Genomic DNA, 26807 nt, shown 5'->3' with positions numbered 1-26807 from the left:
CTTTCTCTTAATTTCTGATCCCTTTCAGCAGCGGCTCTGATGGCGGAATCTCCCTCTCGATAATCAGACCATAATTCTTGGAGGGTAGTCAGGCCAGCTTGCAGGAATCCCAGCGAAATGTTGGCCTTTCCCCGTTTTTTGATGGTTGAAACGAGTCTGGAAATCCGTTGGCCGATGAGCTGCTGATTACTCACAAGGTCAGTCATTGTTTTCAATTCGCGATTTCAAACGCACAACGGTTAAAAAATCACTTTGTAAATTTTCCAGTGAACTGCAGCACTGTATCCGGCTCGAAGGACCAAATGTTACGGATTGGACGGGATAAGAACACTCTTCGATGATGAACGAGCACACTTTATTCCCGTCTTGCGGGTAGTCACAACAAAACACTTTATACAAAACTATGTACAGGTATCTAGCCAAATTGTACGGTTGACTAGCGCGAATAAAGACCTGAACAAAGATGTTTTGAGAGACTGAATGAATTCCAGCAACGTAGCTTAGAATGTAGAATGTAGAAGCCTTGAATCGAACTAGCCGAGAAAACCGGGTACAACGACGCGCGACGTTTTCGTACCGATGCTAAATAACGATTGATTAGATAGACCAGCAGCGAGAAGTTCTCTCTCACCGTCGGAACGATGACTTTGCGATACGAGCCGCTGGGCTAATAGAAACTGTATTAGCCCAGTCGATAATCGATCCGACGGCGATAGCCTATAGCGCGGCGCGCTGCTAATCGATCATCGATCCTCGCGATGTCGCAAGGATCAGCCAATACGCGGGCTGCGTGGTGGATCGTGCGTCACGATCCTACGACACGCGTGGCCAATCCCAAACACTATGCAAATTTACTTAAATTTTATAAATAATATTGTAACAGACCTACATAACGTAGGCTTGTTACGAACCGCCGGCCTCCTGTCAACACAACACCGCCTGTACCGCACGCTCCCCGTACCTAGACCCGGAGCCCAACGGAATCCAAAATCAAATTCCAAAATACTGTTCAGAAGAAGATATACGTCACCATCAAAATACCGCACCGCACCACCGTCCCTTACCACCAAACCATCCCTATAAAAGCCGTCGCGAACAGACTAGAATCACCTGAGCCTGTAACCGTTGTCCACGTCTCCGCCGTTATCGTCATCCTGGTTCCGCTGGTACGAGCCGTGCTCTACCTCGAAACAACCGGTGCGTCACCGGCCTCTTTCGCTAGGCGCGTCGCCTCCGAGAGTCGACGAACAAGAAGTGGTGTGTCACCCCTTCGGCTTCGTCGAAGAAACCCTGTCGTCCTGTCCGTCCGCTGGTGCGAGCCGTGCTCCACCTCGAACACCCGTGCGTCACCGGTCACTTTCGCTAGGCGCGTCGCCTCCGAGAGCCGACGAACAAGAAGTGGTGCGTCACCCTTTGACTTCGTCGGAGAACCTCCTGTCCAGTTATACTGTCTCTACGCTGGTGCGAGTTGTACTCCACCTCGAACCTATCCGGTGAGTCACCGGTAAATTCCGTGAGACGCGTCGTCCACGAAATCGGCCGAACTAGAAGTGGTGCGTCACCCTTCGACGTCGCCTAAGAACCGCCTAGAAAGTCACCCTCGTGAGGCGAGTCGCCCACGAGGCCAGTCGAGCAAGACAAGGTGCGTCACCTTGACCGAACTCCCTGAACGACTGTCCGGAGGTACTTCGATGACCCGTGCGTCACGGACATCGAAGGACCACGAAAACCCGGCCTATGTAGGGAGATCACGACGACAGTCGTGATCTAACCCTACTCCTGTCCATTCTGCATGCGTCCTACACCACTTACAGGTTCGGGTAGTACTCTCACGGTCTCACGTTCTAAAATCACGGGCACCGTAGCATTAACATCGCGCACTATATCCTGAGGCACCGTATCTTGAGGCACCGTATCCTGAGGCACCGTATCTTACGCGTCTGAAAGGCAGCGAGCATAATTATATTTGCCCGCAACCGACTCGTCAGTTATTTCACCCGTACCGATTCCGTTCCTCGCGCCGTTTATTCCTTTCGTCGTTTAGGACCCTGGATCGGCGAGCCGTTCAGCACCAAGGAGCACGGACGCGAGGAAACCGAACGACGACGAAACGCACCTGTTACAAAATAAATAGATTTTTATAATCTACACAAATTTGTTATTTGTTTTTATTTATTTAAACAATTATTTTCACAATAAATTATTAGAATAATATAATTCACAAATAGAAAAATATATAAATTTATTTATTTAAACCAGTGATGAGCAACCCCCGCGAACTGCAGTGGGCCAAAAGTGAAAACATAAGAATACGCGCGGGCCGCAACCGGCAACGGACGCAATTGATGGAAGTAACAATTGAAAATCGCGGGGGGTATGGCGAAAGACGGAAGGGGTATCAACTTGTCGGCCATGTTGTGTGGGACCACACTGTGGTGCGCTCTATAGACGACTTTAAGTACTAGTGTAGCGTCTGTAGCACGTGGTTTGTAGAATATACGCGGTCGCGGTACGCCAGAACCATTTTGTGCCAGTACACGTGCGGTAAAGTTGGTGAATCGTCGTGGCCTTGTGTTTGACGCGTACCGGCCGCGAGCGGGAGAGCGCGGTAAAGGATCGCTTGCCCAGAGAGAGATTCGAAGTCGAAACTCCGATCATAAGAACACGCTTACGTGTTTGGCGTTTTTCAATCTCAGCTGTACGGACTTGACGTCGAACCGAGGTGAATGTACTCATAGGTAAACGCCGAGCCGACCGCGTGTGTACTAAACACGACAGCAGTAACCATGAGGGGCATCCTTCGAACTCGCCCGCTACCGTTCTCGGTTTCTTTTCCAAAAACAGCGTCAACTGTAGAACTGTCGTCCAGTGTCAGCAATTAAAACGTTTATTTCAAATTCCCCACTCCGTCCTAGTTCCGAACAACCAGCCTGCCCACTATAAATAGCAGCGCAAATTCGCAGGAGACCGTCTTTTGTATCCGCTAGTAAACTACAACGTCGTCTTTCGCCGCGAGCAAATCTAAACCGTGCGATCTTTGAGCGTAACAATCCTCCGCGTCCGAAGCTGTAAGGCATCAAAAGCCCCGCGGAGTATTTTGTAACTTATACTATTATTCGTCAGTGGACAACTTCCTTGTACAGTTCAAATATTCATATTGGTTAATTAAAATTGCTGCGGAGGTCGTAGAAACTCGGCCTCCATTAAGTAATATGCTGAGTCTGAATACCACCTCGATTCCTTCCGCAGTAGAAACGACTGTTTGGTCAATTAAGACGCCGACATCGAAGGACCACGAAAACCCGGCCTAGGTAGGGAGACCACGACGACAGTCGTGATCTAACTCTACTCCTGTCCATCCTGCCTGCGTGCTACACCGCTTACAGGTTCAGGTAGCACTCTCACGGTCACACGTTCTAAACTCACGGGCACCGTAGCATTACCATCGCGCACTGTATCCTGAGGCACCGTATCTTACGCGTCTGAAAGGCAGCGAGCATAATTTATTTGCCCGCAACCGACTCGTCAGTTATTTCACCCGTACCGATTCCGTTCCTCGCGCCGTTTATTCCTTTCGTCGTTTAGGACCCTGGATCGGCGAGCCGTTCAGCACCAAGGAGCACGGACGCGAGGAAACCGAACGACGACGAAACACACCTGTTACAATATTACCCCTCTAAAATAATATTAATTCTATATAAATTCACTTAAATTTTATAAATAATATATTATCCCTCTCAAATAATATTGATGGTATACAAATTTACTTAAATTTTATAAATAATAAATATTATTTTCTCTTAAATAATATTAACTCTATATAAATTTACTTAAATTTTATAAATAATATCATCCCTCTCAAATAATATTGATTCTATGCAAATTTACTTAAATTTTATAAATAATATTACCCCTCTAAAATTGTTTGACACTGTAACAGGTGTGTTTCGTCGTCGTTCGGCTTCCTCGCGTTCGGGCTCCTTGGTGTTGAACAGCTCGCCGACCCAGGGTTCTAAATGACAAGTGGAGTGACGACGCGAGGAACGGAGTCGATACGGGTGAAATAACTGAGACGAGTCGGTTGCGGGTAAATAAATTATACTCGCTGCCTTTCGGACGCGTAAGCTACAGTGCCTCAGGATACGGTGCCTCAGGATACAGTGCGCGATGGTAATGCTACGGTGCCCGTGACTTTAGAACGTGTGACCGTGAGAGTGCTACCTTAACCTGTATGTGGCGTAGGACGCAAGCAGGATGGACAGGAGTAGAGTTAGATCACGACTGTCGTCGTGATCTCCCTACCTAGGCTGGGTTGTCGTGGTCCTTCGATGTCCGTGACGCACGGGTCATCGAAGTTCCTCCGGACAGTCGTTCAGGGAGTTCGGTCAAGGTGACGCACCTTGTCTGGCTCGACTGGCCTCGTGGGCGACTCGCCTCCCGAGGGTGACTTTCTAGGCGGTTCTTAGGCGACGTCGAAGGGTGACGCACCACTTCTAGTTCGGCCGATTTCGTGGACGACGCGTCTCACGAAATATACCGGTGACGCACCGGGTATGCTCGAGGTGGAGTACAACTCGCACCAGCGGAGCGACAGGATAACTGGACAGGAGGTTCTCCGACGAAGTCAAAGGGTGACGCACCGCTTCTTGTTCGTCGGCTCTCGGAGGCGACGCGCCTGGCGAAAGTGACCGGTGACGCACCGGGTGTTCGAGGTGGAGCACAGCTCGCACCAGCGGACGGGCAGGACGGCAGGGTTCCGACGAGGCCGAAGGGGTGACACACCGCTTCTTAATCGTCGACTCTCGGAGGCGACGCGCCTAGCGAAAGAGACCGGTGACGCACCGGGTGTTCGAGGTAGAGCACGGCTCGTACCAGCGGAACCAGGATGCCGATAACGGCGGAGACGTGGACAACGGTTACAGGTAGAATACTCACAGCACTGGAATATCGCACGAAGTTGTCCCTGGATAACTGCTGGCAGACTCAGGTAATTTTAGTCTGTTCGCGACGGCTTTTATAGGGATGGTTTGGTGGTAAGGGATGGTGGTGCGGTGCGGTATTTTGATAATGACGTATACCGTCTTTCGAACAGTATTTTGGAAATTTGATTTTAATTCCCGTTGGAATACGAGCCTGGGTGCGGGGTACGTGCGGTACAGGCGGTGTTGTTGTTATGACAGGAGGCCGGTGGTACGTTACTAGATTCGCGTCGTCGTGTATAACCGGTGGAGGTGTGACAGGGGTTTGTTCGTAACAGGCCTATGTTATGTAGGTCTGTTACAACACGAAAACATTATAATTCGCGAGACCAGCGAGCGAAACAAAGCCGTTACGCATTGTACCCGCGAATAATAATATTTGGTAGCTACGATAGACGCGTGCCTGTGTCTTCGTACGCAATTCGAGGTGATCTAGTGGTGATGACCCCCCTTTACCTGCCGATGTGCTCCAGCGACGGTGATCGTGAAAGCCAGTACATTGTAAGAACGATTGCGAAGAACACGAAAACGAACTAGTTCAAGCGAACCGCTAGTCAACGCGAACCATCCGGGACTAGGCTACGTTGTATGTGCTTAAAACCATTGTAATTGCTTTGTTACTCTTCCTTATTAAAAATCAAAAATCAGTGCTACTGCAAACAATTTCGTCCTTCGAGCCGGATTTTTAACATTCGGAATCTTTTGAAATCAGTGACTCGCACATATTAAATCGCGCCGGTCTACTGACTTTTTGTCACACGCCAGTAGACTCTGTAATTAAGTAAAGAAATTCGCAGTCGCGTCTCAGTGAAAATCGGTGCCGCGTAACGTACTTATTCAAACGCTAACGACGACGCTCAAAAGTAGTGACTAGAGACAGTGGTGGTTAATCTGGACAAGGTGAACAATATGAACACAACGGCAACAGACACCTTCGAAGCGCTTCTCGAGAAGCAAATCAATGCCTGTAGTCAGCTCAACAAAATTCTGGCCAACTCCAAGAAGAAGGGAGTCTCCAACTTCACCCTCTCCTACCTGGAGACCAGGATGCAACTGTTCCAGGAGACATGGGCGAAAATCGAGCACCTTAATGGCTATCTACAGGCGGCGCGGAAAGCGGACAAGAGCAAGGAGGATCTCCCATATTTTCAAGGGGAAACCATGGACAGAGCGGAGGACGTCTACTATGACGGGATGGAGTACCTGCGTGAGCACCTCTCGCGCCTACGGCCTCCATGCTCCTCGCCACTGGCTAACTCCACCATGGCATTGCCCACAGTCCCGGTGAGTCAAACCAAAGTCGTCAAACTCCCTCGGATAGACATCCCAACCTTCGACGGGGACTTTTCGAAATGGCGACCGTTTGAAGCACGATTCACCTCCGCGATCGTTCGTAATAACTCGCTGTCTGACGCCGTACAATTAGAATACCTCCTTGCTGCCCTGAAAGGAGAAGCGCTCGCGGCTGTAGAGCATCTCGACCTAGTGGACGATAATTTCAAGATCGCGTGGGATCGTCTCAAAGAAATTTACGACAACGAACGGTTCATAGTCCAAGCGTTACTTCATCGGTTACACTCGCTACAGTCCATGAAACTGGAAGAGCTTGATACCCTGAAGCAGTTTACGGTTCACTACCGGAACACCCTTGAGGCGTTGCACAAGTTAGGAAAGACGAGCGAGGATCACCATCTCGTCTACTTCGTTACTCGCCAGTTTGACAAAGAACTCTCTAGCGAGTGGAGAAAATACCTAGGTAATTCCAAACAATATCCGACGTATAAGCAATTAGAAGAATTCATGCTCACGCAAGCCGCGTCGTTCGCGGAAATGGATCAACCGCGGAATCCGCTCCTAACCATCGCCAAACCGTCGGATCGCGCGCGTCAGAAAGCAAACGCTCACGTCATAGGGGAAACCGACCGTAGACGACCGCCGTGTCCACTCTGTAACGAATTACACTCGGTACGTGACTGCGATATATTTCGGAGGCTGCGCCCGCTCGCTCGTTACAACATAGTAAAGGACCTCCGCGCGTGCATTAACTGCCTAAGCACGGAACATACATTGGCCAATTGCTCAAGCAAAAACGTGTGTAGAGAGTGCCGCGGAAAGCACCATACGTTGTTACACCGCGAAGACGGAACCTCGGCTAGGGAACCACGAAGACCTACTCGACAAAGCTACGACACCGCTGACTCATCGACTGTCTCGTCGTCTACCCCGATAATACCCTCGCCCGTACGGCATGAAGAGCTGCCGTTGACACTCACGGAGCCCTGTAACAACGTCACTTCGCACTTTGCCGAAGCCGCTCCACCCGTCGAGCAATCCGTACTGTTAGCAACAGCGATCGTCAAAGTTTACGCACCGGACGGTCGGTCACGACTCGCGCGCGCCTTGATCGACCAAGGTTCTCAATCTTCATTTATTACTACGAACCTTGTGCAGCACCTCCACCTCAAGAAATTACGATCGCCGATTTCAGTCACAGGCCTCGGTGGCGAACACGCGAGCAATATTGACTACAGCGCACAGATACGGATAGGTGCGACCGGCGCTTCCACCCCGGTCACCTCCACCCGCGCGTTCATAGTACGTCAAATATCGCAATACGTTCCGCCCCCGTTCAAATTGGTCGATTACGAATCATTTTCCGATCTCTTGTTAGCTGACCCCACTCCTGCCTCGAGTCAACGTATCGAGTTGCTCTTAGGTGCGGAACTCTTCAGCGAAATAATCCGCCCGGGTATCCGACGCTCGCGAGTAGGCGAACCAATTGCTCTGAATACCATCTTCGGGTGGATACTCTCCGGGAGCATAAATAACGAGGTCACTTCACATCCTACAATTGCAACACGTCACGAGGTCAGAGGGGATCCACTTGAAAAGGCGGTATCTCGCTTTTGGGAGACCGAAACAATCCCCACGTCGAATACTCTCACGACGCAGGAGGGTCAGTGCGAGCAGCACTTCAAAGAAACGTATACGCGCGATGCCACCGGTCGTTTCACAGTTAAGTTACCATTGAATGTATCGGTCCCTGAGGATCACCTCGGCGATTCATTTCGCGGTGCTGTCTCGTCGCTTAAACGCTTGTCAACTAAGCTCGACCGTAATGCATCAAGTCGGCAAGCCTATGTTGAGTTCCTCCGCGAATACGAAAATCTCGGGCATATGTCACGTCTCGACGCGCTCGATAAAACGCGATCGTATATCCCGCACCGTGGCGTGATACGCGAGAACAGTTTGACGACCAAATTACGCGTCGTATTCAATACTTCGCACAAAACGTCGAGTGGGCCCTCCCTCAACGATCTGCTGCACCCAGGACCGAAGTTGCAACAAGACATTACGACAATAATTCTAAAATGGCGACTTGCCGAGTATGTTCTCGTCGCGGACATAGAGAAGATGTTCTGACAAATTCTGGTACATACTGACGACCGGAAATATCAAAATATTCTCTGGAACAACGCGACCACGAACGAGATAGAGGCATACGAACTCAACACCATCACTTACGGAACTACGTGTGCCGAACACTTCGAGAGACAATCGTACGAGCCTGCGACAATCGATATTACACGAAGATGGTAAGCTATTGGTCGCAGGATTCTATGCGGGTCGAACACGAGGCATTCCCCGCGGCGGGAAGGTTTCTCACCCAATAAACACTCTCGTACGATCTTGGTTAACAAAATTTATTGTTCCGATGTTACATCAACGATGCCGGCAGCGACCGGCAGCGTTTCGAGGTTAACCGACGCGTAACAGGTGATCGGCAACGACAACTCGTTGTACGCACGCTTCGACCTTTTCTGGTCCTTTTCTTTACGCTATGAATCCGGCAGCAACGTGATTTTAATGTCGGCGCACGCGATCTTCGCGTTCTACGCCCGGATTCGGATGGAATACGCGTTATAACAAGCTTCTCGTCGGCAGAACGAATCGCGGGAATACGACGAGAGCACGTGGCGGCGTCGCACCGTGGGACGACTCGAGGTTCGGTTGAAACTGCAACGACGCGCGGATTCTCACTAAATTAATTGATGTCTAGTTTCACGCTAAACTCCGTCACCGCGTACGTCGACGCCAAGACGACGCACAGTGATCGATTCCTCGATTCTAGGTGAACAAAATGGTAAATTTGATCAACTTCAGATATCTTCGCTGCCGTTCTATTTTGTTCACGAACATTAATTTATTCGATATATAACGTAATATTTCCATTGCACGTGGTTATGACGACGATAATACGGTGCTAAAGTTTTGCCTGTGCGAAATACTATAAATAAGCTAATTCTTCTTCTTCATCGTATAACTTGTTTGTTTGTTGTTTAAATTCTTATGTAAAAAATGGAGCGCGTAAGCGAAGGTAAGTATTTCATTTTTACATATCGGTATAATTTTATTTTGCCGTGTAAATCATATACAACAGGTTAACTAATAATATTATTTAAGAAGAGGTCAAATAGTATAACTTAGTTTTCCCGGACTCGGCCGGACTTGGTTCTTTGATAGTTTTGAAAAACTGTTACACGAACCCTTTAGGGAACTGAGGATCCGTGAACGATAAATGCGTTGGACTCGCGTGAAGAAGGACAGGAGAAAATTCGGTCGGAGATTGGATATTCGTGAGAGGTTTCAGTCAATTGTTCCACCCGCGTGTTACGGTTCACAAAACAAGCACTTTATTGTTGCTGAGGCTACGGACGCACTTTAACCCGAAAGAACAGAGCTCGCAGGGGAGATTATTCTACGTGTTTCTCGCAGAGGAGATTATCGGTCGTTTTTGAAACTTGCTCGTAGCTATTATATAATTCGCGTGTGTACTCGCAGAGGAGGTTACAACGGAACACACCTTCAAACTGGCTGGGGGTCCTATTTACCGGTAATCGGTGGATTCCCCCACCGTACACACATACGGGAGCTCGCTTCGAGGTGAAGACTCGCCGCGGTGCTGTAGGGACGACGAGGGGGGTGGTCGCGGCGCTGAATCATACGAAACTGTATCGTTCGCGTTTAACAAACCGCCCGCCTTGCGCGGTCGCGCAACAGAAACGGATAATCTATATATCTCGAAGAGCTCCCCATACATACGTACACATACACACACATACTAACTATTTACAATATTTACAATGTTTCGGATGACGACACCTGGGCCGACGGCCGGCCGCGACTATTATGTCACGTAGGTCGTGACGTCGCACGCTCGACAACATTATTCGGGGGGTGCCTTCAGTTGTTTACTGGTAACTCGTAGACACGAGTAATGGGTCGTTTATATGTTGAGGACGCGGTCTTAACCTCCACCACTCGTACGTGGCCGTCTTTACCTGGGAACGTTTTTACGACCCTCCCTAATTCCCATTTGTTAGGAGGTAGTAGGGGGTTGTCCAAGAGGACTACCGCTCCTACAGTCAGATCCTTTTGTTCAGTTTGCCATTTGTACCGCGACTGCAGTTCCTGCAAGTACTCGCGGGACCATACGCGCCACAGCAGTTCGTGGAATTTTTGCACTTGTTGCCATCGTGATAAGTGCGTTGTCGGCTCGTCAATCACGGGAGGAACCGGACGTGAAATCAGCGGACTACCGGTTAAAAAGTGCCCTGGCGTAAGGATTTCAAGACACTCTGGGTCGTCGCGCACCCGAGTAATCGGACGCGAGTTTAACGTGGCTTCCACCTTGCAAAGCAGTGTGGACATCTCTTCGGAGGTTGACGCGAACGACCCCATGATACGACGAAGATGATGCTTGGTTGACCGGACTGCGGCTTCCTGCATTCCTCCGTGATGAGGAGCGCCCGGGGGATAGAACTTCCACTGAATAAGAAGAGTGGAGCATCGATTTTTCAATTCCGGCGAATTTGTGACTTCGACGAAGTGTCGAGCGAGTTCGTTGGACGCGCCTACGAAATTCGTGCCATTGTCGCTAGTGATCGTCTGAGGAACACCACGTCTGGACGTGAAGCGGTCGAAGGCTGCGAGGAAGGCAGCCGTGGAGCAATCATCAACCAACTCTAAATGGACCGCGTGAGTAGCAAAACAGATAAATACTGCAATGTATTTTTTATAAGTTCGCTTTCCGCGCCCGGGTGCGTCTCGTACTTGGTAGGGACCGGCGTAATCGACTCCAATGTGAGAGAATGGAGGGGACGGACGGCAACGTGACGTCACGAGGTCTTGCATTACCTGCGTTGCAGTTTCCGCCCGCCAACGCGCGCATTTGACGCACTTATGAATCACGCGACGGACCGAATTACGCAACCCTAGGATCCAATATTTTTGTCTTGTTGTGTACGTCGTGATTTGATTTCCGCCATGCAAGGAGAGAAGATGCGATTCCCGAATAATGAGGTCGGAAACGTGATGTTTCGGCAATATCGCGGGGTGCTTCGTTTCCCAAGGCAGAAAGGAGTTTCTGAGCCTCCCGCCTACGCGTACGACTCCGCATTGGTCGATGAAAGGGCTGAGCGGCAAAAGCGACGAGCCACTGGTCAACGGTTTGTTCCGCGCGAACGCGGCGATTTCGGTTGCGAACGAGCTGCGTTGGATTATTCGCAGTATTGTTATTTCCGAATCGCGTAGCTCCGAGACGGTGAGGAACGAGGGGGGCGCGGTGCTTGTTTGCTTTCGCACCGTGTTTATAAATCGCCGCACGTGACAGAATACGCGGATTAGGCGTTGCCAGCTAGAGAAGCGAGACAGAGCATCCCAATCTTTGATTGTGACCGTATTATGTACGGCGGTTTTACATTTTTCCTCCTCCGTTTCGTAGGTCTGCTGAACGGGCCAGTCTTCTTCGTCCCTCTTCAACCACGATGGACCCTCGATCCACAGCGTCGATGACAGCAGTGCTTCTGCACTTACACCACGCGAATTCAGGTCTGCAGGATTGTAGTGCGTCGGCACGTGTCTCCAGACGGCATTCGGCAGTGTGGAGTGGATCTTGGACGTCCTGTTGGCCACCATGGTCTTCCAAGCTGCTGGGTGTTTCCGCAACCATGCGAGGACAATCGTGGAGTCCGTCCAGCAAACTGTCTTCGCTACCGGTATCCCGATCGAGTGGGTCACGTGAGCGGCCAATTCAGTTAGCATGACGGCTCCGTTTAACTCGAGGATAGGGATAGAGACAGTTTTTATTGGAGCTACTCGCGATTTAGCTGTGAGCAGCGTGGTATGCGTTTCGCCGGTGAGCGACGTTACGCGGGCGTAAATCGCGCATGAAAAGGCGGCACGAGATGCGTCGCTGAATCCATGTAGTTGGATTTCGAGTGAGTCAGGGGCGTACTGGATCCACCGCGGGACCCTCATTGCGGTTAAAGCACGCCAGTCCATACAGAAGAGGTTCCAGGTTTCGCGGGTGTCGTCCGATACGCAGTCATCCCAGCTGATTCGTTCGAGCCATTGTTGCTGCATCAAGATTTTGGCTCGAACAACAATTGGAGACAACCATCCTAGAGGGTCGAACAACGTCGCAATCTCCGAGAGCAATTCGCGCTTGCTCATCTTCTCCTTTCTGACCGCCAGTTTTTGTAAGTCAAAATAGAACGCGTCGTCCGAGGGGATCCACCTGATTCCGAGGACTTTGAGTTCCGAAGCATTGAATATTCGCAGATCCACCGCGTGTGAATGTGTGGCTGCGGGAATATTTCGCAGGGATTCGGCATCGTTGCCCGCCCATTTTCGCAGATTGAATCCGCCTCGAGACAACACCTGACAGACTTGTATCCTAGTCTGTTCGAGCAGCTGTTTGTCCGGCGCGCCCATGAATACGTCGTCGACATAAACACTGTTGCGAAGAATCGGGGACGCGAGGGGGTATTCCGAACCTTCCAACTTGTTTACTTCTTGTATAACGCGCATCGAGAGGTACGGGGCGCAGGCGGTTCCGTAGGTTACCGTATTCAATTCGAACGTCTCGAGATTACCGGTAGATTCGCTTCTCCACAAGATGCATTGATATTTGCGATCTTGTGGGTGGATGAGAATTTGACGGAACATTTTCTCAATGTCCGCCACTAGAACATATGTGTGGATTCGCCACGCTAATAAGATGTGAGTGATATCTAACTGTAACTTCGGACCAGTAAGTAGGATGTCGTTTAAGGAGTATCCGCTAGACGTTTGGCTCGACGCATTAAAAACGACTCGGAGCTTTGTAGTCAAGCTTTCCTCTCGGAGAACGGCGCGATGTGGAATGTAATTCCTGGAACGGTCGACGCCATCGAGACGGTTCATGTGGCCGAGCGACTCATACTCGCGGATGAACGCATTATATTCGCATTTTACCGCCTCGTTTTCGCGTAGTTTCCGGGTCAGACGTGCCAGTGACGCGGTGGCTCCTCGGAGTGAATCTCCGAGGAAGTCCTCGGGGACCGACTTGAGAAACGGTAACCGCACCACGAATCTACCGGTAGCGTCGCGCGAGTAGGTTTTTTCGAAGTGCCGCTCGCATTCTATTTCCAAGGGAGTGAGGATACGCGTTTCAGGGACCGCTTCCGTTTCCCAAAAACGAGTTAACGCACGTTCGAGTGGATCCGTGATTGTCCCGTGATGCGTGGTAACCGCGACGCGATGGTTTTCCGGGGTGTTGATGCATCCGGACAAGATCCAACCGAATACCGTATTTTGCGCAATCGGTCCTTGGTTACTGGGGAGTCGAACGCCAGGTCGTAGAATTTGCGCGAAGATATCCGCGCCTAGGAGCAATTCGATACGTTGCTTTGATGCGGGCTCGGGGTCCGCGAGCGCGAGATCGAACAGGGCGCTGTAATTTTCCATCTGGATCGCCGGCGGCGCGTACTGCGTTATACCGCGCACTATGAACGCACGGGTTGACAGTGCTGGTGACTCCTGTTTGGACGAACCTATCCGCAGTTGCACACTATAATCAATGGTGCTTGTTCGCTCGCCGCCGAGACCAGTCACGGAAATCGGTGCTCGGACTTTTTGTAAACGTAGCTGCTGTACAAGATTGGTGGACACGAACGAGGATTGAGACCCCTGGTCTAATAGCGCGCGGGCTAATCGCGACTGACCGTTGGGCGCGAAAACTTTGACCATTGCGGTAGCCAGTAGGACAGTCTGAATGCCATTCGGACTGGCTTCGGCGAAATGTGTCGCAACGTTACTACCGATTTCTTCTGAATTCGCGGGCCGCGCAGGGGCTTGAGCCGATAACGGTGTCTGAAGAGTGGTAGACGCGACTAATCTCGAGGGCTGGACCGAAGATGCATGGTTTCGGTAACCACTCGTTTTGGGTCTGCTGAGGGCCCTGGATTCTCCGCGGTGCAGCAATGTGTGGTGCTTTTCACCACACTGTCTACACACGTTTGTGCTCGGGCAATTCGACACGGTGTGATTCGCGCCGAGGCAATTTATGCACGCGTGTTGACTTTTCAGCGTCTCGAAGCGCGCTAGTGGCGAGAGGCTACGGAACATGCTACAGTCGCGGGGTACGTGCGCTTCTTTGCAAAGAAAGCAAGTAGGAGACGGCCTACTTTCTTCAATCACGTGCGCGTTCGTTTTTTGTCGTAACGGTTTCGCAGGACCCGCGGAGGATTGTAGTTGTTGCGTCGGTTGATTGGACATCTTCACCGCCGCGGTTTGTTCTAAAACAAACTTTTCCATCGCCGCGTATGTTGGGTAGGTTCGTGCATCTCCGAGGGTTTTGTTCCACACCGTTTCTAATTCGCGGTCGAACTTGCTCGAAACGAAATAATCGAGATGATCCTCTTTCGTGCCTCTACCTAACTTGTACAACGCCTCGAGGGTGTTACGATAATGAATCGTGAACTGATTCAGCGAGTCGAGCTGCGACAATTTGATCGATTTCAAGGAATAAAGTTTTTGCATCAGCGTATGTACAATGACTCGTTCGTTATCGTAAATTTCCTTGAGACGTGTCCAGCCGATCTGGAAGTTCGCGTCCGTTACATCGAGGTGCTGTATCGATTCTAGTGCTTCGCTGACAATGCGCTAAGCAAGTACTGCAATCGTTCTGAGCCCGTCAAGGTTTCGTTTACAATTACCGCGGAATTGAATCGCGATTCGAACGATTTCCAACGCGTGTAATCGCCGTCAAATTTCGGGAGTTCGATCCGGGGTAATTTAACATGCGCGGGACGAGTTACCATGCTAGCTGGAAACGCCATAGATGAATTCGCCGCAGGGGGTGTGATGGGGGGGGCGTAGATGGGCCAGCTGCTCCCGTAGGTAGGACCAGCCATCAAGGTACGCGTCCTCCATCCGATCCATTGTTCCGGCCTTGAAGTAAGGTAGGTCTTCTTTCGTCCGGTCCGCTTTCCGGTACGCTTGGAGGTACCCGTTGAAAGAAGTAATCTGGGTCCAGGTCTCCTGATACATGGTCAGCCTGGTGTCCAGATACTCCACGGTGTAGTTGTCGACCCCTTTTTTCTTCGTATTCGCCAATATTTTCGTGAGTTGAGCAAACGCCTGTGTTTGCCGCTCCAGCACCGCTTCGAAGGTCTCCGTGACACTTGTATTCATGTTCACAGCGTGTTTTTACTTTGAAAGTCACGAGACCCGACACGAACGTTTGAAATGGACGGTTGGTTTCGCCTCTAACGTTTTCCGAACGATCCAGGTTTCTTCACTAATCCGGCTCGAAGGACCAAAAAACTGTTACACGAACCCTTTAGGGAACTGAGGATCCGTGAACGATAAATGCGTTGGACTCGCGTGAAGAAGGACAGGAGAAAATTCGGTCGGAGATTGGATATTCGTGAGAGGTTTCAGTCAATTGTTCCACCCGCGTGTTACGGTTCACAAAACAAGCACTTTATTGTTGCTGAGGCTACGGACGCACTTTAACCCGAAAGAACAGAGCTCGCAGGGGAGATTATTCTACGTGTTTCTCGCAGAGGAGATTATCGGTCGTTTTTGAAACTTGCTCGTAGCTATTATATAATTCGCGTGTGTACTCGCAGAGGAGGTTACAACGGAACACACCTTCAAACTGGCTGGGGGTCCTATTTACCGGTAATCGGTGGATTCCCCCACCGTACACACATACGGGAGCTCGCTTCGAGGTGAAGACTCGCCGCGGTGCTGTAGGGACGACGAGGGGGGTGGTCGCGGCGCTGAATCATACGAAACTGTATCGTTCGCGTTTAACAAAGAATACTTATTTCAAAACAATGATACTAAATATCGTTGACCCGTTTTGCCCCGTTTGTCATTTATATCATTTTTTAGAAAAGACATGGAGTATGCCACTATTTCATGTGGTATTGAAATTCACGATAGAAAGTTTACAGAATATGTACTTCAGACTACGAGAATTACATATGACAATTATAATTTATAATAATTTAGAATATCCACCTTTGTCATGCACATTCCTTATTATATAATAATTTTGTAATTTTGTATTATATTTTTGTAGAACTTGTGACGTGGCAGTTTTGCCAACGTCACCCGATGCCGTTTATCGGAAGACCGGGTCACCCTCTGGCAGCCTAATACGCGAGAGGCGCCGTGGCGAGCGCTCGCCCTGGGTGCGAACGAGACCCATGGGCGAGTTCTAATATTTTTGAGCGTCGCGCCAATTGCGCGACGCGTATCTGCAGGACCGTAGTCGGGCCCCAGGGGGGGACCCGAAGCACCTCTCCCGCCGAGGAAAACACAGAGACCGGCGCCGGCGACAATTACAACACCGCGAGGAAAGAGGAATCGACGGGGCACAGGAAAATCAACCTGGAGGCGCCGACAAGGACGGACGATGCCAAGCAAGGAATCTCAGCTGTCTTGCCGTCGCCTCATCCGGAGAGAAACCGGATCGCTGCCGGATTGGCTCCTGTCGATCACCTCTGCGGGAAGCAGCCAATACCTACGCGACGCTGCCGGAGAACCACCGAATCGCCGAGCGCCAGGGACCGTCACGCAGGGCTAGGCCCTGTCCGAAAATCTATCCGCGATAGGTCGAACTGCGTGCGGGGGGATCAGAGCGGCAAGGGGGGGACGCTTCTCTTCCGCGTTCCCGAGACACGCAGCGAAGGATCACTTCATCGTTGGCTCGAATCATCGATAGTCGCGCACTAGAGATCTGTATTATTGCGTAATCTTGTAAAGTACTTTGTATCATTGCGAAATGAGCTGCCGGTTCGAGGGACGAGAACGCTGACGAACCATCGTTGCCCTGGGTAAGCTTCCGCCAGTTCTCATTGCGATAAAGTGATCTTTCTCGCGTTGGCTCGGTAGTGTGTCGTGTCCGCGATCGCGTTGTAGAAGCACCGACGGGAATTCGTAGCTGCCGATACTCGAGACGGATTCGAAGTAATCCGCGAGGGGCGAGAATCCGGTGTGTAACGGACGCGCGGGGACTATATTTTGCGGGTGCCCGTGCTAGAGGTCGGATGGCGAGGGCACGCGTGTAGACTTGACCTCGCTACGCGCGGCCCAGGAGAAATTGGAAGCATCGGGCACTATTCGGTTTTCGGGGGATCCGCGCGTCATTGTCGTGTAAATCGAACCTCGAGTCGTCCCACGGTGCGACGCCGCCACGTGCTCTCGTCGTATTTCCGCGACGTGTTCCGCCGACGAGAAGCTGAATATAACGCGTATTCCATCCGAATCTGGGCGTAGAACGCGAAGGTCGCGTACGCCAACGTTAAATTCACGTTGCTGCCGGATTCATAGCGCAAAGAGAAAGACCGTAGACGGTCAAATCGCGCGTGCGACGGATCGCCGTCGTCGACCACCTGTCACGCGCCGGCTAACCTCTAAACGCTGCCGGTCGTTGTCGGCAGCCGTTCTGTAATCATCGTCGAACGAATAAAGTTGTGTTAGCCGAATCTCTGAGTCGTTATTGCGTGAGAACCCTTCCCGCCGCGGGGAAGGCCTCGTGTTCGACCCGCGTAGAATCCTGAGACCATTAGTATCCCATCTCCGCGTAATATCGATTGTCGCAGGCTCGTAGGGTCGTCTCTCATCGTGTTTACTAGCGAATTTAGTGTGGCATCTTCTGTGCCTGGCGCCCGAACTTTACGTAAGAGATCTCGAGAGACGACGAGCCAGCGTACAACTTTTGTCCCGGGTGGACCACGTTCCGCACGGCCGAACGTGGCCCGGCGATAGCGCTTGTAAATACCCGGTGTCGCTCTCGGTTCAGTCAGAAACGAGAAACGACGTGACAAATTTGGCGCCCGAACAGGGACCTCTCGCTGAAAGAGCGACTTGTAAAAGGGCTGTTTCGAAAAGAGATACGTGGAACGACGCGAGGCTCTCACGTAATATTCGACTTTTTCAATTTGCTTCTCGTCGAACGAACAAAGTCGGTACGCGAGCGAGGCCGTACAGGCGTCGAAAAACAAACACCCGTTCCGACCGTGAAACGTTTACGACCTTCGCAGAGCCAACGAAGCGAGCACATTTCTTATGTTACCTTGTCCTCACTGGAATTTAGTTGATTTGTTGTGGTAGTGATTGAATTTAATTGCGGATGTAAATTTCCGAAATTGATTTCAAATCCAGCTGCCGGTTTTGATTGTGTATTATTGCATCTGATTATTCGATTGGATTCATTTATTATATGATACTTGAAATATTTTTTTTTGCTGTGTAATTTTGCTGTGGAACGCACCTCGAGCTGAGAATAACTAGCAACGCGATCAGTTGTCTCATGCGCAATTCTGCTCAAGGAGAATGGTAAACTGTTCTCTGTAAGAGGAGATTGGGCATGCGATTTCGGTGAGAGGTTTCTAGTAGATTCCATGATGTTCGGGGTGGAAATGAACAATTTTGACTTCATTGATTATCTGACATTTTGATTAATTCGGTCTTCCCCGTGCTATTTAGTTATTGGTCGTTCGATTATTTCTCTACCTTGGATATTTATTCTTCCGAATTTGTTCTTGTTATTTATTTATTCGGGTTATTGTCTTTATTTATTATTGAAAAATATTTTTTTTTTCGGACATTCGTGTTTAAATTGTAAATATAAATTTTAAATAATTTTGAATTTTCGGGTGAGAATAGCGGCTACTCTTCTTTACTTTCTCTACTGCTTCTCTCTCTTTCTCATTTCACACTTCTGTTCTCTTCTCACTCTTCTCTTTCATTTCCTCTACTTTTCTTTTCTCTACTTCTCCTACTTGCTGACTCGACACTCTCTGACTTTCTCGCTATTCTCCTCATTAGAATCTAGTTTTGCTTCTGTGATAGCTAATTTATTTCGTGTGATCTATTTATTCTTTTTTGTAATATTTATGTCGTGGTCGGTCTTAATTTATTGAAAATTTTTTTTTGGACTGCGGCTCCGACGCGTTCGGACCCCAGTATAGCACAGAGGAGACCCCATATTATGTAAACATTTGAAAATTATTGTTGGATTTTGTGTATATTTTTTTTTGTGTGTGGTTCCTCTGTTACGGAGGGACCCGATATAAACTGTGGTGATGGACGGGGCGTGTTAAGGAGCTGTGCCGTCGTAGAGAGTAACGTCACGTGTCGTTTTGTTGTCATCGTTAGAATAATACTACGCTCACAAAATTAAAATTCTTTTGCGATACGGGCTAATAGCTGCCGGAAGGAGCGGCCCTTTGCGATCACCTAAGGGTGATAAAATTATTTGGGGAACGATATTTTGCTGCCGGTTTGGAAAGCTGCCGGGCAGAAACGTTCATTAGCGAGATCGTTGAACGATCACCAATTTTGGATTTGCGATAGACTTTTGCGGGTTACATCGGTACGGTTTTGTGAGAATTGCTGGAGAAGTTGCGATTTGTCGAGAGAAGATATTCACGCTGCCGGGATAGGGAAGCATTTAGGCCACCCGGTGTAGTACTATCGGAATTCGAGAATTTTTTTTTGAAGCGCGTGTTGTTAGCGAGACGCGGTCGAGACCGGGTTCCTTTTGTTCGCGCGTTGGGAAGCGAGACCGGGGAAAGGAATTATCTCACCCGGTTACGACCGACAACATAAACAGTATGGGAGGGATGTTCGACAGATTAGTGCCGCCTTGGCCGGAGAAAAAGGAGGTAAATCGGGCCTACAGTGGAGCGAAGCCGCTAATTAGGAACGCGATTTCGTTAGCGACAATCACCAGATCCAACCAATTGGAAGAGGCGCTAATAGAGGCCAAACGCGAATCCAACGTAGGAAAATTGAAACGTAACCTGAAGCCGTCGGAGATGGCTCATCCGACATTCGCGTATGACCCCAACCGCCACGCCTCTCACAAACAACCGGGGAGAGGGAGGACCGTGCAGGTAGAATACGCGAACGCAATAGCTGCCGGAAGTGGCGAAACGAGTGACCGACCCCCCACCCCCGCAGATGGAGAACACCGTTTCGAGCCGGGCAAACGGGACTCTTTAGCACCGTGCGCGAAAAATTTTTCAGCTGCCGGGCGAAGGGAATCGGGGTACCGGGCCGAGACGAAGGATCGATCGTATAAGACCCCACCTAGTAAACCGGTAGAAACCGCAAACACCGATCGGCGAACTGAACCGACGCGCGACAAACAACGCGCGGCCGGGAGTTCGTCGTTCAAGTGTTGGAACTGTCGAAAGATCGGACATAGGTCGCGGAATTGCTGGGAAGAACCGCGAGTACGTTGTTACGGGTGTGGGGCGCCGGGCATAACCCTTCAGAACTGCCGGAGGTGCGAAAGATCGTCGGGAAACGGGGGAAGGAGTCACTCGAGTGGGCCAGAGACACTTTGCCGGAATTAGTATCGGCCCGAGTAATTACTTTCGGAGGTAAAAAGAGACCGCCTCTATTAACCGTCGAAGTATTGGTTGGAGAGCTGCCGGTTCGCGCCCTGGTAGATTCAGGTTCGTCGATCACATTGGTTAGTCGCGATATAATAGATTGGGTTGGCGACGGGTTCGTATCGATAGAAGATACATGGAAGCCCTGCTATTTCCTCCTGGCCACGGGGACGATCGATCGAGCAGCCGAGTGTGCCCACTTTGCTATAAAAATGGGGAAAAGGAACACCGGATCTCGGCACGCGTATTAGATCACCGAGAATGGGCCGTGAATTTGTCAAAATTCAGATTCGCGTACGACACGGCGCATCATTCGGTTCTAAAGACTTCTCCAGCATTTTTAAATTTCGGGCGAGAGCCGAGGCCAGCGAAATGCTTGCGGGCGAGCAGCGAGCCGCCGCTAGAATTAGATGTCGAATCCACAGAACAGTGGAAAGGCAGGGTTGCCCAACTGCAAACGTTACGCAGTTGGGTTGTAGAAAATCTTGAGGATGCGTACAATAATCAGGCGCGGTATTATAACGAAAAGCATAGGGATGTAGAATTCGAGGTCGGGGATAAAGTAATGAAAAGACAAAGAATCCTTTCATCTGCGGCACAGCACGTCGCAGCGAAATTCGCCCCCAAATACACCGGTCCCGTCGTGATAACGCGCAAGTTATCACCGGTAGTATATGGGTTGTCAACCGAAGACGGCAGAGATTTGGGGAAGGTGCACGTCAGCGACCTTAAAGCATACCGTCCATCATACACACCAGAAAGCAATAACTAAATGACTAGGTCTCCCAACAGACATACCGAAGTAACGCTGCCGGAGGAAAAGAGAAGGGAATTCCCACATGGGTATATCCGGGGGGCGGCGCTAAGCCACAACTGATATGGGTCCAGGCCCCAACCCAGCCACCAAAAAGTCGACAGACCCAACCAGCCACCGAGGGGAGGGCGGAACAACACCGAGCACCAGCCCGCCTAGCAGGGCCCGGACGAAGGTACTCCGAAGAGGAACTACGATCAAGACAAGAAGGCTGTTGGAGTTGTGGCTCCCGGGACCACCGCCAGAGAAGCTGCCGGAACCCGAGAAGTGATTATTGCTTCCGGTGTGGGCGCCCGGGATTCTCGGTAAAGTCGTGCCCCCTGTGTGGACCACGCTGGAAGGTGGGGGGCCCGCATAACCCCTGGTAACACCGGTCAGAAGGAGAGGAAAAATAAGACTGATGTAGGAGTTACAGTTACTTTAATAAATAAAGAAAGCCACAGCTGCCGGTAATGAGGAAAGTCTGCAGATCACGCTTGTCATTTCAAACCCCGAACCCCACCTCGAACCCGTTTACGTGACTTTAGCGGTATTAAGCGAGCGTTTCAGATAGCTGCCGGTAGAATAGGAGGCCTCGTCCGAAACACTGTACATGTGAGCGTAAGTATTTGTTTCTGTTGTCGTCTGGGTAATGGTGCACGGGTATTGTGTTTGTCGGAATACCGAGGAACGACCGAGGTCGAGCGTTCGCTACCGAGCCTACCAGAGATCTGGCGAGGGCTACCCACGGGTATGACCCGGTCTCTCCCAGGGGGGGGAGGAGTTGTGACGTGGCAGTTTTGCCAACGTCACCCGATGCCGTTTATCGGAAGACCGGGTCACCCTCTGGCAGCCTAATACGCGAGAGGCGCCGTGGCGAGCGCTCGCCCTGGGTGCGAACGAGACCCATGGGCGAGTTCTAATATTTTTGAGCGTCGCGCCAATTGCGCGACGCGTATCTGCAGGACCGTAGTCGGGCCCCAGGGGGGGACCCGAAGCACCTCTCCCGCCGAGGAAAACACAGAGACCGGCGCCGGCGACAATTACAACACCGCGAGGAAAGAGGAATCGACGGGGCACAGGAAAATCAACCTGGAGGCGCCGACAAGGACGGACGATGCCAAGCAAGGAATCTCAGCTGTCTTGCCGTCGCCTCATCCGGAGAGAAACCGGATCGCTGCCGGATTGGCTCCTGTCGATCACCTCTGCGGGAAGCAGCCAATACCTACGCGACGCTGCCGGAGAACCACCGAATCGCCGAGCGCCAGGGACCGTCACGCAGGGCTAGGCCCTGTCCGAAAATCTATCCGCGATAGGTCGAACTGCGTGCGGGGGGATCAGAGCGGCAAGGGGGGGACGCTTCTCTTCCGCGTTCCCGAGACACGCAGCGAAGGATCACTTCTTCGTTGGCTCGAATCATCGATAGTCGCGCACTAGAGATCTGTATTATTGCGTAATCTTGTAAAGTACTTTGTATCATTGCGAAGTGAGCTGCCGGTTCGAGGGACGAGAACGCTGACGAACCATCGTTGCCCTGGGTAAGCTTCCCCCAGTTCTCATTGCGATAAAGTGATCTTTCTCGCGTTGGCTCGGTAGTGTGTCGTGTCCGCGATCGCGTTGTAGAAGCACCGACGGGAATTCGTAGCTGCCGATACTCGAGACGGATTCGAAGTAATCCGCGAGGGGCGAGAATCCGGTGTGTAACAGACGCGCGGGGACTATATTTTGCGGGTGCCCGTGCTAGAGGTCGGATGGCGAGGGCACGCGTGTAGACTTGACCTCGCTACGCGCGGCCCAGGAGAAATTGGAAGCATCGGGCACTATTCGGTTTTCGGGGGATCCGCGCGTCATTGTCGTGTAAATCGAACCTCGAGTCGTCCCACGGTGCGACGCCGCCACGTGCTCTCGTCGTATTTCCGCGACGTGTTCCGCCGACGAGAAGCTGAATATAACGCGTATTCCATCCGAATCTGGGCGTAGAACGCGAAGGTCGCGTACGCCAACGTTAAATTCACGTTGCTGCCGGATTCATAGCGCAAAGAGAAAGACCGTAGACGGTCAAATCGCGCGTGCGACGGATCGCCGTCGTCGACCACCTGTCACGCGCCGGCTAACCTCTAAACGCTGCCGGTCGTTGTCGGCAGCCGTTCTGTAATCATCGTCGAACGAATAAAGTTGTGTTAGCCGAATCTCTGAGTCGTTATTGCGTGAGAACCCTTCCCGCCGCGGGGAAGGCCTCGTGTTCGACCCGCGTAGAATCCTGAGACCATTAGTATCCCATCTCCGCGTAATATCGATTGTCGCAGGCTCGTAGGGTCGTCTCTCATCGTGTTTACTAGCGAATTTAGTGTGGCATCTTCTGTGCCTGGCGCCCGAACTTTACGTAAGACATCTCGAGAGACGACGAGCCAGCGTACAACTTTTGTCCCGGGTGGACCACGTTCCGCGCGGCCGAACGTGGCCCGGCGATAGCGCTTGTAAATACCCGGTGTCGCTCTCGGTTCAGTCAGAAACGAGAAACGACGTGACAAACTTTATCTAATTTTTAAATATGAGTTAAGATTAATTCTTTCCATTTTGTGTATTGTTTATTCACGTATTTAAACAAAAACTATAAAATATTTAATTTATGTTATTTTCACAAACGTTACAATTAATTGTTATATTTGTCCATTTTAAATAAATGATATAATTCGTTTAAATTCATGTAGTTTTTATACACTTGTCATGATTTCTGAGAAATGAAACGTTATTACTACAAGAGAACACAAAAATTTGAATTTTGTCCATCTAGAATCGAGGAATCGATCACTGTGCGACGCGCGGATCCACTCATCCGACCTCTCTTGAAACTAGCATCCGCCAAATATATTTCTTCGCGCGTTCGCTGACCGACGGGTACGCCCCGTTCATGAATTGAATAACGTTCTCCGCGAATACCGGCAGCTTCGAAGCCGCGTCGGTGTTTCGGCGACGCGATCGCGGACACGACACGCTTACCGAGCCAATGCGAGAAAGATCACTGTACTACGTTGAGATCTGACAAAAGCTTACCCAGGGCAACGATGGATGGTCTCACATTCTCGTCCCTCTGTGTCCGGCAGCTCGCTTCGCAAATACCATAGTTCTTATGCAATGATTAAGGTTCGAAATTCGCAACTAGTTTTCGCTAAAGCCAACGAAGAAGTGATCTCTCACGGTGTGCCTCGGGAACGCGGAAGCGGAGCGTCCCCCCCTTGCCGCTCTCGTCCCCCCGCACGCAGTTCGACCTATCGCTGACAGATTTTCGTACGGGGCCTAGCCCTGCGCGACGGCCCCTGGCGTCCGGCGTTCCGTTGGTTCTCCGGCAGCGATGCTCGTTGATTCGCCGCTTCCCTCAGAGGCGATCGACGCGAGCCAATCCGGCAACTGGCCAGGTTTCTCTCCGGATGAGGCGACGGCTGAGATCCCTGGCTTGGCATCGCATGTCCTCGTCGGCGCCTCCAGGTTGTCTATCCTGGGCCACGTTGATCCCTCGCTTCCTCAGGGTCGGAGTTTTCGCCGACGCCGATCCTTTTTCCGTTTCTCGGCGGGAGAGGTGCTTCGGGTCCCCCCTTGGGGCCCGACTACGGTCCTGCAGACACGCGTCGCGCAATTGGCGCGACGCTCAAAAATATAAGTGCTCGCCCATGGGTCTCGTTCGCGCCCAGGGCGAGCGCTCGCCACGGCGCATCTCGCCTATTTTGCTGCCAGAGGGTGACCCGGTCTTCCGATAATCGATATCGGGTGACGTTGGCAAAACTGCCACGTCACAAAATTTACTTAAATTTTATAAATAATATCATCCCTCTCAAATAATATTGATTCTATACAAATTTACTTAAATTCTATAAATGATATTATCCCTCTCAATAATATTAATTCTATATAAATTTACTCTGCTCTGTGACATCCCTCAAATAGAGAGAACGGACCGACAGTGGATCAGAGTCTCCACTGTAGGCGCCACAAAGCCTGAGACCCCACGGAGCCTTCGGATCGAGCTTCCCGAGCCCCAGCTCGATCCACTTACAGCTCCCGGAGCCTTCCTGCCCGCTCGAGCAGGGACCCGTGGGCCCCACCCGGCCAGGGCAGGAAGGCGCCGACACCGGCAAGAGGGGGTCGTCGGTGGCGCATCCGAACGCCCCGACCTACCCCACCCCACCCCCCACGCGTCCCCCCGGAACTCGTGTTCGGGGGATGGCCGGCACCTCGCCACAAATACGTAACGTCTCGGGGTGACGGGCCATCCCGGGGGGAGTTTAACACCCCGCACCGCCAAAGGGACCCCAACCCCCGGGAGGGGGGGCCTAAATTGACGCGGAGAGGGGAACACTCCCCGCGCCCTAGTCCCAGTCACCGTCCCCCACTCGGGGGACCCGCTGCCTCGCGGGGAGACGTCCCCCGCGCCGCATCACCCTACCCCGTCGCCCTCCCTCTTCTCCCTGAAGGGGAGGGTGGCACACGACGGCGCGGGAGACCCCCCCGCGCCATACTGCTCCTCGCGGAGCCCGGGTCCCGTTCTCGGGCCCGCTCGGCGGCCTCCTTCTGGGTCATTACTGTGTCGCAGAAGGAGACCCCACCCCTTTCCACGACCTCTGGCTCCCGGTCAAGTGGTCGAACAAGACCGGGAGCGAGAGGTCTCACCCTTCCACCGCGGCTCGGCCCAGGCCGGACACTCCTCGAGTGTATGCCGCGCCGTGTCCACTTCCTCGCCGCAGTGGTGGCACTGCGTCGCTGGCTCCCGCTCCATCCTATGCAGGTACTCACCGAAACAACCGTGTCCGGTGAGCACCTGCGTGAGGCGGAAGGTCAACCCAACCCGCCTCCCGCACCATGTATCGAACATGGGAAGGAGGGCCCGAACTGTCGGACGTGCCAAGGATGCAGGCATATGCCTCCATCGCTCGAACACGTCCGCACGGGCCTTGGCGTCTCCGCACTTCGCAGTCAATCCGGTATACGATCGCCTGCTCCGCCGCCACCAAGTGGAAGGGGGAACCACGGCCAGCAGGGCCGCCACCGCGGTCGAGACGGTGCGGTATCCCCGTATGGCCCGCAGGGCCAGCCGACGCCGCGCTCTCTCCAAGAGCGCGACGCTGCGTCGGCTGTACCTTTTTTTTTTTTTACCTATGAAAAATGCTTTACGCATACCCCGTCCTCCTGAGGGAAAGACGGGGTTATGTGGGGCTCGTCTGTCCAGAATTGCCAGACCTATCCACTAAAAAACCTACGGTGACCTCCCTGAGCTAAATTGGAGGTGGTCGGGATCTC

The 26807-nt window shown here is 51.6% G+C and overlaps 2 protein-coding genes across 2 annotated transcripts; one reads left to right on the top strand and one right to left on the bottom strand.

The window, feature by feature from the left end:
* The first annotated feature begins 5888 nt into the window (after window positions 1-5888).
* Window positions 5889-8402, top strand: LOC143208114 (uncharacterized). The gene has a single exon (XM_076422198.1). It carries the CDS (start codon window positions 5889-5891, stop codon window positions 8400-8402), a length of 2514 nt encoding a protein of 837 aa, XP_076278313.1.
* A 281-nt stretch (window positions 8403-8683) lies between these two features.
* Window positions 8684-15124, bottom strand: LOC143208113 (uncharacterized). The gene is made up of 3 exons (XM_076422196.1): window positions 15020-15124; window positions 10236-14966; window positions 8684-8818 (listed from the first exon to the last, which is right to left on the bottom strand). The coding sequence occupies exons 1-3, from the start codon at window positions 15122-15124 to the stop codon at window positions 8684-8686; spliced, it is 4971 nt and encodes a 1656-aa protein (XP_076278311.1).
* Window positions 15125-26807: the final 11683 nt, after the last annotated feature.

Source organism: Lasioglossum baleicum, chromosome 4 (genome assembly GCF_051020765.1).
Source record: "Lasioglossum baleicum chromosome 4, iyLasBale1, whole genome shotgun sequence".
Taxonomy (NCBI): domain Eukaryota; kingdom Metazoa; phylum Arthropoda; class Insecta; order Hymenoptera; family Halictidae; genus Lasioglossum; species Lasioglossum baleicum.
This window is presented reverse-complemented; position numbering and strand designations above follow the sequence as displayed.

Coding starts and splice junctions, on each gene's coding strand:
- LOC143208114 (XM_076422198.1), top strand. CDS start 5,889: ATGAACACAACGGCAACAGACACCTTCGAAGCGCTTCTCGAGAAGCAA.
- LOC143208113 (XM_076422196.1), bottom strand. CDS start 15,124: ATGGTAACTCGTCCCGCGCATGTTAAATTACCCCGGATCGAACTCCCG. Junction 14,967..15,019: donor AATCGCGATTCAATTCCGCG/GTAATTGTAAAC, acceptor GTACTTGCTTAG/CGCATTGTCAGCGAAGCACT. Junction 8,819..10,235: donor CTCGTGTCTACGAGTTACCA/GTAAACAACTGA, acceptor CCGGATTCATAG/CGTAAAGAAAAGGACCAGAA.